At 31.2% G+C, this 11624-nt stretch overlaps 2 protein-coding genes across 2 annotated transcripts; one reads left to right on the forward strand and one right to left on the reverse strand.

Moving 5' to 3' along the window:
• The first annotated feature begins 291 nt into the window (after nt 1-291).
• On the forward strand, nt 292-1673 carry LOC137828874 (uncharacterized). Its single transcript, XM_068635615.1, has one exon. It carries the CDS (start codon nt 470-472, stop codon nt 1415-1417), a length of 948 nt encoding a protein of 315 aa, XP_068491716.1. The 5' UTR covers nt 292-469; the 3' UTR covers nt 1418-1673.
• Nucleotides 1674-1724: 51 nt separating this feature from the next.
• On the reverse strand, nt 1725-7599 carry LOC137828873 (endoglucanase 7). The gene is made up of 5 exons (XM_068635614.1): nt 6949-7599; nt 3941-4245; nt 3164-3761; nt 2891-3063; nt 1725-2321 (listed from the first exon to the last, which is right to left on the reverse strand). Exons 1-5 carry the CDS (start codon nt 7316-7318, stop codon nt 1908-1910), a joined length of 1860 nt encoding a protein of 619 aa, XP_068491715.1. The 5' UTR covers nt 7319-7599; the 3' UTR covers nt 1725-1907.
• Nucleotides 7600-11624: the final 4025 nt, after the last annotated feature.

Raw genomic sequence — 11624 nt, forward strand, 5'->3', positions numbered from 1 at the left:
TTCCATAAATAACAATGTTCTTTCACCTCCTTTTCTTTCGGCTATTTCTCTATTTGTGGCTTCTAAACAGAGTTTTTGGTCCAAAGAAAAAACAAACTTTCACTTTAATCATTCTTTCTTGGCCAAAAAAATTATGGCAAAAGATTTTTCTCTCAAATCAGCAACACCATTGCAGGGGTGTCTATCTGTCAAATCTTTCAACTTCCATCACCCAACAATACCTGTGATTTTTCTACATGGTTGTTAATGTTGAGGGAAATATGAATTCATTCTCACCAAAGGGTATCTCCAATTAACTCCATTCAATTCAATTCAATTCCTTTCAATTCCTATTGAAGCTTACAAGGTGAGTTCCATGATTGAAGGAGGATAAAAAACCAACAAAGAGTGAATGATGTCACATGTAACTATTTTTGTTGTTTAATGCCAAAAGGGGTTTGAATTCTGGATCCCTTAGGAAGCATGCATTATGGCTTTCCACCTTACCTTTAGATCACAATCAGTGCCAAACTCAGGCCAAGCACCACCTTTAGTGGAGAGAATATCAGAGGAGCCTTTGCCGTTGCCAAACAGAAGTTCTCAAAGCACTGTGACATGCATCTACCAAACCAATGTTGCAGGGTGTTGGAGAAACGTGTCAGTGTTGTGGTGCAAAAACCTCATGAACCACACGCTAAACCTCAAGGTTGATAGCACAGGAGGTGAGTTCAGTTACACTTGCAAGATAGATGTGAAGCCTTGGTACTTTTGGAACAAAAAAGGGTACAAATCTTTTGAGTTGGATGGCCACCAGGTGGAGGTCTATTGGGACCTCCGGTCGGCCAGATTCTCCGGCGGCGCACCCGAGCCGATCAGCGATTACTACGTGGCAATGGTGTCAGAGGAAGAGGTTGTGTTGCTGCTGGGGGATTACAAGAAGAAGGCCTACAAGAGAATGAAGATGAGGCCAAGCATTGTTGAGGCAATGTTGTTGGTGAAGAGAGAAAGTGTGTTTGCCAAGAAAAGTTTTGCAACCAAGGCTAGGTTTGATGAGAAGAGAAGAGAGAATGACATTGTGGTGGAGAGCTCAACATTTGGGAACAAAGAGCCTGAGATGTGGATCAGCATTGATGGGCTTGTGTTGATTCATGTGAAGAACTTGCAGTGGAAGTTCAGGGGGAACCAAACAGTTATGGTGAACAAGCAACCTGTTCAAGTGTTTTGGGATGTGCATGACTGGTTGTTTAGCATGTCTGGCTCAGGGCCTGGCCTTTTCATTTTCAAGCCAGGGCCTGTGGAAGCTGAGAGTGAAAGAGAGGAGAGAGGCAATGAGGGTTGTGACAGTGATAATGGTAGTTGTGCCAGTGGCTATTATTCAACTCTCAGCTATGCTCACTCTGAGTCTTGTCTTGTGCTTTATGCCTACAAACTTGAGTGATGCAATAACAGGGCAGACACCAAATGTGTAAATGTAAGAGTGGAGAGAATGTAAAGTTTAGTTCCATGTTTTCTTTTTCTTCATTGTAATGGAGGCGATCAATATCATAAAGGGGTGCCAATTAATTTTGTATAGTGAATCGGAATATCTGGTTCATTGAAACTTGGATGCTGCATGTTGCATCATGGTTTTATCAATTTGTATGGTATGCACTTTTTTTCCATGCCTTCACCAAACTAACCATATTATGGTCTAATTCACAAAATTACATGTGTGTAACACTATTTTCCTTTCTTTGCTGTTCTAGTTTCCCTGTCCAAACATTTTGTATTGCTGAATCAAAATACACAAGCAGATATTTAAGAAGTCATTTATGAGTATACATGCATGAGTAGTAAGTTGAAAAAAATTGAAAGTTTGAAGATGAATAGAGCATGTAAGAGTAATATGTGAGTACACATAGAGTTTGGTTGGTTCAAGTAATGCAATATCATGTTTTGATTGGCTTCCAAGGTGGTGGAGGAGGAGGACTCTGTGGCCTGAGTGGTGGAATGGCTGAGAAGATAGTGTTCCGGTCAATGACACTACTACCTGTGGTACTTGTCAAGGAAATTAATGCAGCAACTATTCCTGCATTTCCTGCTAAGGTTGGCTCAGTGAAGTTATAGTTTTTTCTAGAGTCATGGAATTGGTCAAAACGATCTGGCCCTCCAACCATTGCTCCTGTGATGGTGTTAGGATTGTTGTTAGAAGTGTCACGCCACTTCCAACCCCCAGTGCATGAGTGATGTTTGTGATCATTTGGTATGGATGCTCCTCTATGATGAACATGTCTAGGAAATTTGTTTCCAAACCCCACTATGTAGCTCATTTTCATGGGATTTTTCCCCAGGATGTAATCAACCTGTTCAAGTGGAACATTAAACACACATTGTACTTGTTTTCAATCAATATGGAAGTCAGAGGTTGAAACAAACTAAAAAAAAGTGCTCCAATGTTCAGCCTAGACCATTCATTTCCATCTAATTAGACCCTGTCCTTTTTTAAAAAAAAAGATTCATTTTGTTTTTGTGAATAACTACAAAAGATGTCACTTTGTTTCCTGTGTTTAATGCTTTGTATAAAAAAACAAGGTGGAAATGGTGTAGTATTATTAAGCAGAAAAACTATTTTTTTCCAACCAAATGTTATTATTGGATTGGAGTTCATTCATTATAATGAAAGTAAGATAACTTGAATTTAAAAGATGTAACACAAAGTTGAAGAAGAAAGCACTGAAATCTATTTCTAATGACCTATTAGAACTACCTCTCATGATTTAAGATTTAGTTTTCATTTATTGTCAGAACAGAACTAAAAATCCATCTTGTATAAATTTGTAATCCAGTGACATAGGATTTTGTTGGAATTTCTGTTTTTCTCTAAACTAAAAATGAAGGGTCAAAATATGTAGAATAAAAATGGTGATGTTACCTGAGAGGTTGCAAATTTCTTCAACACAGATACTGGGAAATAGGTGGAACCACAATACCATCCAGGAACACCAACCCCTTGCATATAATCAGCAAAAAGTGATGCCATGAAAGCAGCATTAGCTACATATTGGAGAGACCGAGGTTGTCCTTTGTTCAATTGGATCAACCCCCCTGCAAATTTTGACCTCATTATGTTGAATAGTCACATTCATTGATTCATTGATCCATTAAAGAGATGAATTGAATAGGCAACAAAAACTGAGTTAATTACCTCTAGTCCTGTTAAAGACTTTGTAATGATGAAGATAAGAGCACATGGTAAGACTAGTAACATTGTGGTACATCTGGAGCATGTCCTCATAGGGGTAACCGGGATTCAAAAACATCCTGAACCTTGTCAGCAACAGCATGGCAGCAGGTAGCTTGTTGTCCCAGCTCAAAACACTGAATTGAGGAGTCAAGAAATAGGCCTTGGAATTCTTGAAAATGGAGGGGTTGGTGGCCAAGGAAATGTAGGAACTGTTTCCTGTTGCATAGTACAACCAAGTAGCACCCCACATGTACTCATCATAGTACCCAGTGGAGTTATAGAAAGGCTCAGTGTAGGGCTCTCCACGGCTATATGGCTTCCTCTTACCAGCATCTCTGGCAAATTCAAACACAGTTTGTGCACCCTTCTTGAGTTTCTTCGAGTAGGCTGCATCATCTTGGAAAACAATAGAGGCTGATGCTAATGCTGCTGCCATTTCCCCTGCAAGATCAGCACCTTGAAACATGGATATGGTTTTACGTGGATAATCCATGTCTTCTGGCCTTTGCCAGCAGTACTCATCATCTGGTGTGCTAGAACCATTCAGACTCCCACCAACCTGTTTCCAAAATCAACCCAAATTCTTAAAATTTCATCTCACATCTCAGCTAAATGTTCACTACTCAGTTGATGTAAGCTGATCACAAAGATGAAAATATCATTTATCTCTTCTTGATGATACTGGTTTAAGAAAAATGTGAGAGAATGAGGAAAAAAGTGAGAGTGAATGATCCATACCTGGGCATAGATTTTGTTAATTTTGGTGGCAGAGTTGTTGAAGGTCAAGAGCAAGTAATCAGTGCCCCACTTGATGAGTTGTCGAGTGTGTTCATACTCATTCAGAGCCATGTACTTGTCTTTGTATTCTAGCACACTCCAACTTAGCATTGTCATGGCAAAAGACATGGGAAAGTGGAACTTTGTGTTGTCCCCTGCATCATAGTAACCTCCAACAAGTCCTCCCTTAACATCTGTGTCATTTCCATCATCTAACCCTGAATTCCCTCTCCATGCAATGCCATTGCTCTTCCCCAACTTTCCAGCTTCACCAACACAATCAAAACACCATTCACATTTTCACTTCTTACCTTAAGTTCATAGCTTTTCGTACATTACTTTATAAATAACCTAATTTCTATAACTTTTCTAGGTTCTCATTTTTAACTTGTCATTATTTCAGGTTTAAAAAAGTTGAAAATATTTATCAACAACTTTGTTTAAACATATATAAGGTGTGTAATAAAAATTGAATAGCTTTTTTTAGTTTAATAGTTAAAAGTTTTAAATAAAATAAAATAAAAACAGTTAGAAAAAATTGAAAATTGAGTGATTTGTTTCCTTATAATGATTCCTCATTAATTAGTTTGTTTTTGCTAAATACTATTCAAAAAATTAGAAATATAACTTATAGTAGGTTCCTTAATAATTGATCATACACTAATTAGTATCTTACTATTTAATTTTATCTAACTTTTCAAAGTAAGCAATTCATTTTAAAAAATGAAATCACAAATCTAGTTGTTGATGCTGAGAAAATAAGTTATATATATATATATATATATATATATATATATATATATATATATATATAACATACAAAAGGTTGAGTTTTTCATCTTGAGATGCTAGTTTTGTTTTGTTTTATTTTTTGGACTAAGTCATTCATTCTTTATTCAATCAAATAATGCTATGCACGTAGATCGTTTTAGAATTCTATCAAATATATTTAATAAAAGTTATACAATATCAAAATAAATATGTACATGATCATCAAAATTGACGAAAAAAATACAAGTATTTTTTGTCCAAATCTTATTTGTTTTGATTAATTAAACTTGTTAAAGAATTTTAATAGTCTTTAAAAAGTGAGACATCATCTTGTTTATACATTAAAAACGATAAAAAAAAACCATTTATGCTAACCTTACATAATTAAATGCATTGAATTTTAAGAATAACTTATATAACTAATATTTTTTTATTTTTAAAAGTATTAAAAATATATATTTATATTATTATAAAAATACCTCTCTTATGAATTTTTAAAATATAATTAACAAATTGTCCCTGTACCATGTTTTGAGCAATATGCCATGTTTGGATATTACTTCACAAAATCATAGGAAAGGGTCAAATAATGACGACATGCATTTGTGACAGAAAAAGCCGTCTCTTGATATTATTTTTAATATTTTTGAATCAGTCAATATCTAGAAAAAAGAAGAAGCAACTAATTGATGTCAATATCAAGAAAACTTGATTATATATCATTAATAGGAATGTAAGTATCAAAATTATTTAATTTTTAAAATCTTAAAAAAATCAAATTTGTGTAGAAATTAAAATTACATATTTATAAAATTATAGACAACAAAAAGTTATTTCAGTAAAATGTTTTTTTTTTCAAGAATTTAAAGCTTACTTTTAGTTTTTTTAGAATTTTTTAATAATAAAGATATGAATGAAATATGTTTTTCATTTTTATAAAATTTTAAATATTCATTTGTTTTTTTGTCTCTTACAAATCTTAAGATCCTCTAAATTTATAAATGTAATTTAAATCCTCCAACATTATAAACATGTTAATCAATAATTAAACAATTCTAAAGAGGAACTTGCCCAACACGTAGTTTATAATGAACTTGCAGGTCTTAGAAGGAGTTGACTTAGGGCAGAAAAGGTTAAAGAGAAGAGAAGTGCTTCTGTCCATTAAATAAAATATTGAGAAAAGTAGGTTTATATGTTGACATTTATTTTATTTTACATACTATATATTATATATGATAAACACATTCAGCTGCACCCCTATATTTATATAATGCATAAATAATTAGGTGTATATTTTTATATATGGTGTGTTTGGACAAAAAAAGTTATTAAAGATAAAAAAAAATAGATTAACTGTTTTAAAAAAAAAACTTCTACAAATTGCATTAAGCATAATAAGCTGTTATATATGTCTGGAGTCTTCTTATTATTGTGTCCATATTGATCCCATAACTAAATTTAGTTACAAAATAAAAAGTAAAAGATATAAAATAAAGAAAAAAAAAATAGTTCCTTGCTCTTAATATAAAGTAGTTTGGATTTTTTAAACAATTCTTAAATTCAAATGTTGTAAAAAAAATAGATTTTTATACTAAAAATATGGAAATATCACTAAAAAAAATCATCAATTAGAAATCAAATTTAGAGAAAAAAAAATTAGTTGCGACTAAATTATAGACAATTTTAGAAACTAAAAAAAAAATTTGATTTTTAAATTAGTTTCTATTATTGTTAAATAGTTTCTAAATTGGTACCAATTATTTAAATTCTAAATTTGGTAGTAAAAACTTTGATTTATAATTAGATACCAATTTAGAAACAATTTAACAATAATAGAACTAATTTAAAAATAAATAAAAAAATTACTTTTTAATTTAATCACTATAACAACTAATTATTTTTTGTCTTTTAGAATTGGTTTTTATTTTATGATTTTCTTATAGTGTATATACTTGAGATAAAATAGATATTATATAAGAAAGAAATTGATTAAGAAAATGGGATAACTAGGGTATTTACTACTCTCGGTTATGATTTATGGATGATCACAAAAACAGAAGTTTGAAAACACATTTGAAACTAACTACTAGTTTCTAAAATTGGCACATAGAAATAGAAATGGGATGCAAAAATGAAAGAGAGAAGATTGTGCAGATAGATTTGAAGTGTGCTGAAGAATTTAGAGATGAAGAACATACATTTCTGAGCATTGAAGAAGAGGAGTGCTTTGTGGAGAGCAAGGGTGTAATTATCTGGTGGTGTAGGTGGAGAATGGTGGTTGGGCAAAGACTTGGTGATGATGATAGGGAGAGCAATGAGAAGGAAAGCAATGAAAATGGAACCAAATATCCATTTCAATGCCTTGTGACTCATCACTATGCAACCAAAATCCACATACTTCTTCTTCTTCCTCTTCTCAACCCTTTCCAAAACCCAGCTTTGCAGTGTCTCATCCAAATCTTGCCTCTCAAGTAGTGCTGCCCTGTCCCACTCATTCTTCTCCTTATACACCTCTTCTCCACTATTGCTCATTTCAAAGGACCCTCCCCAATCATTTCTTGAGTGCATGGTGTAACACTATTCAAAGATGGATCAATCAATGAATCATAGATGATCAATGATCACAAAAACATGTTTCACACAACTAGGCTGTTTACTATTATTCTTGCTTATCATCCATGCATGATCACAAAACACTAATAACAAACTATTACTTTCTAAAATTCACACATAGGTATGGTGTTAATGCAAAGATGGATCAACACTTGATGAAGAAATATGTATATGGAAAAGATGAGAAACCAAACCTAAAAGGGCCAATTCTAGAGGGATAGTGAATGAATGAATATATATATATATATATATATATATATATGTATGTGTATGTGTGTGTATGTTTGAAGAATGAGAGAGATTCTTTTGCATCAATATAAAAAAGAGAATTTAGGTCATTCTTAATTTTCTATCAATTTGCCGTTCTGACTTTTGAACTTTATTAATGAATACCATACCAAAGGAGTTGAATAAGGATTTGTTTGGATCATTTTTCTACATATATGAAAAATAAAATAAAATAGATTGTTATATAAATTAAAAGTAGTTGAGGCACCAGTTTAAAATGGGTGTATATGAAAGAAAGTGTAGAAATGAACTTACGTATAGAATAATTTTAAATTATAAAAAAAAAAATTCATTTGTAAATGTGCATTTATAATAAATAAAAATTATTAACAAAGGAATGATGTCATTGCCTAGACTCCGCGTACACGTCCAGCTACACATTCATCAACTGCCACCACATAAATGATTGGAAATTAAATTAATTATTTAATAAATTAATGATTAATTGTTTAATTAATTAATGTGTACATAAGATTTGAACGTGTTAAGAACTTGAGATTCTCCTCATTTAACATTTATATTATATTTGGGTAAATTTCTTATAGATTTTTCGAGGAGAAAAACTTTTATGAATTATGTTATAAGATTAAAACAATTTCACTCTAAGTTAATTTGTACAAAGCTTCTTTTATGATTTATTTAAATTTTTACTTTATTTATTTATTCATATTCTAATTTATTTTTTAAAAAAAAAACTTATTTTTTTTCTCTTTGTAAGGGTGAAGTTGTGCAATCAAATCAAACACGTTTGACCGAGACTATTTTATTAGCGCTCAAATTATATTTGTTGAATTCCTACATTAAATATTTTTAGAAAGAAATAATAAATAATTTTTACAATAGTTTTTTATTTAATAATAATTTTAAAATATTAGAGAATACAATTTTACTGAAATGCGTAATATTTAAAAAAAATAGTTTTTATCAATTTGTTCCATTTCTTAATCATCCTTACAAATTAATTAGCTAACTAAATTATCATTTTATTTTCTTTTTTCACATTATGTGTTATCTGTCTAACTAAACAGTTTTTGTCGTGTTAGTTTCTGTACATCAGTATCATGTTTAATTTTCCATGAATCATGTCTTCATGTACGTGCCTCCATACATACATACATATATATATGTATGTATGTATATATATATATATATATTATATTATGAATTATGTATAAATGTTTATTAAGTTATTTAGCAAAGTATTTCTACTAATTAATTATTTATATGTTATTTCTTTTAAATTGAATCTGTGTTTACATTAATAAAGATGATGAATTATAAACAATGTTTATTAATGTTCTTAAGATCCTATTTAAGAAATTAAAAATTGGTTATTTTTATCAAAATGCATTTTTTTTTAATTTTTAATAATTCCTCGTATAATTTTTAATTCTTTAATATGTGTATACAATACACTAATTATTAAGATACGTAAAATATATAAATCTTGCATAAATCATGCCACTGGGTTTGAACAAGTTTCTACATGACTATTATGAGGAGACTGAAAGAATAAAAAATCGATATAAGTTAAACGATGTGCAAATTAAAAATAAAAATTTAAAACTATTATATTAAAGAGATATTATAAATTAATTTTAACTTATTATTTTTTTTATACCTTAAAAGTATATATGAAAAAAAGTTGTTGAAAAGCACATTATTATATGATATTATGGGTATTAAGTAAGTAATAATAATTTTTTTACTTACATGGTTAATATTTAATTTATTACAGTAATTTTAAAAAAATTATTATAAGTTTTTTTTTAATATAAAATGTGGTTCCTTCCGTTAAATTGACATGATGAACCACGTTAATTAATGATTATGTGGTACACAAAATTATATATATGTGGTTCATTAAAATTAATAATAATTATGGTTAAGTATGTTTTCCGTTCTTGTATTATAACACGAAATTAATTTTTGTCCTTAGTCCAAACTTTAGACCTCTTTGGTACTTGTAGTAAGAAAATTATTGTAATGGATCCTTATTAGTATTTTTTACATAACAAACAAATTTTCAGCGTGAACTGTACTATAATATTATAACATTCATGTCAACGATAAGTCAGCATGAAATATTTTAACATCATAGTCCTGACTGAAAATTTGTTTTTAATGTAAAAAAACTAACAAGGACCCATTCCAATAGTTTCCATACTACAAGTACTCAAAAGGTTTAAAGTTTGGACTAAGGATGAAAACCAATTTTGCATGGAAGTACAGGGACAACAAATATATTTAACCCTAATATATGGTTTGGATTTGGCATAGGCTTATCGCCATGGTCACTTCACATAAGTCATTACCTTCTCTTTTCACATTCCGATCCTCGTTTTTAACCCTCAAATTCACCCTTTCATTTCCCTCTTTCTTCAATCCTTTTTCTTTGTTCTTGGTCGCAATCTTCACAAACCCTCGCTCTCTGGTGGCAAGACCATCACTGAGAGGCTGTTGAAGGAGTTTATGAGAACATTGGGGGTATTGCAGAAGATTAGGAATTTGATTTTATGGGTATTGTAGGATATTGGAAATTTGATTTTGGGGGTATTGTAGAACATTCAACATAAAGAAAGATTAAAAAATATAGATAACAACAAAGTTGTGAGTGACCAAAGACTTAGTGGAAACGGAGATTACGACAATGCCAAGAATAACGATGCGAAGGCATAGAGTTGTTAGAGTGAGGGTGACAAAGAGGGGAAGAGGCTTATGGTTCTTATGTGGATAATGTTGAACCTTGTGATGTTCAATGTTTTGAAGAATCCAAATCCTTTGAAGGATGTTGGAGCCTCTGCTTTGCTTGATGTTGCTGTGCTTGTTTAAGCTTTGTTCTGGGGTAGTTTATATGTTGTAATCCACTCTTGTATTAAATCTCAAGCAATTAGCATCTCAATCTTTATAAAAGTAAAATGTTTTTCAAACTAAGTTGAAACAACCGATTGTTTTGTCGAAACAACCGATTGTTTTGTCGAAACAACCAATTGTTTATACTTAGGTGTGTTGAGAAAGATTGAAAACTGTTTTCAAATAGTTGAAACTGTTAAGTACCAAAACAATCGATTGATTCGAGGAAACAACCGATTGTTTGTTTTGGGACCATAACAGAAAAACTGTTTTCTTTGATTGAGCTTTAAATGCTTTAACTGTATACGCTCCAGTCATTAAATGCTTTGACCAATCTTTTAATGCAATTTAAGAGTTTGTTAAGATTTGATAACAAACTATATCTTTGAATATATTCAGAAAAATAGATTTAAGGATTAAGAATCTTTTGACAAAGTTTTTCTAAGAGAGTTTTTCAAAGTGCTGAGATTGCTTAAGAGTTTTGTGATTGATCAAGTTGCTGGAATAGGATTCTACTTGTATTGATTTTAGATATTCATCTGTAACAAGTGTAATCTTTGTAATCTGTTGAACAATTCGTTTCTGTGTTTGCTGAGATTGGCTGTGTGTTCTTGAGGTGTTCAAGATCAACAATCTTAGTGTTGGCCAAGGAGAGTGTGTTTCTTGATGTGTTCAAGGTCATTCTCTTGGTTGTGGTGTAAGTGATCAAGTGGTGATTGCTTAGTGGTTATCCTCAGGGTTTCTGAGAAGACTGGATGTAGCTCTTGTTTGGAGTGAACCAATATAAACAACTGTGTACAATTTCTCTATCCCTACCTCTTTAAATTCAGTTTTGATATTTTGAAACTGGTATAAACAACCGACTGTTTCGCTAAAACAACCGATTGTTTTTCCAGCTTTGTGCTTTTGCTGTTTTGATTTGAAAAACTGAATCCTTAGTCAAGGTTCTTTTGAAGAATTTTCATTCTAAGCTTAAAAGTTTACTAAAATCTTTCTTAAACAATTCACCCCCCTCTCGTTTAAGGCCATATATTCTAACAGATAACACGTGGACTCCAGATATGCACAATTGTGCCACATCAGCAGAAGTTAATGTCGTTGGTGGAAATTTAACAAAAGG

This window comes from Phaseolus vulgaris, chromosome 7, assembly GCF_000499845.2.
Source record: "Phaseolus vulgaris cultivar G19833 chromosome 7, P. vulgaris v2.0, whole genome shotgun sequence".
Classification (NCBI taxonomy): domain Eukaryota; kingdom Viridiplantae; phylum Streptophyta; class Magnoliopsida; order Fabales; family Fabaceae; genus Phaseolus; species Phaseolus vulgaris.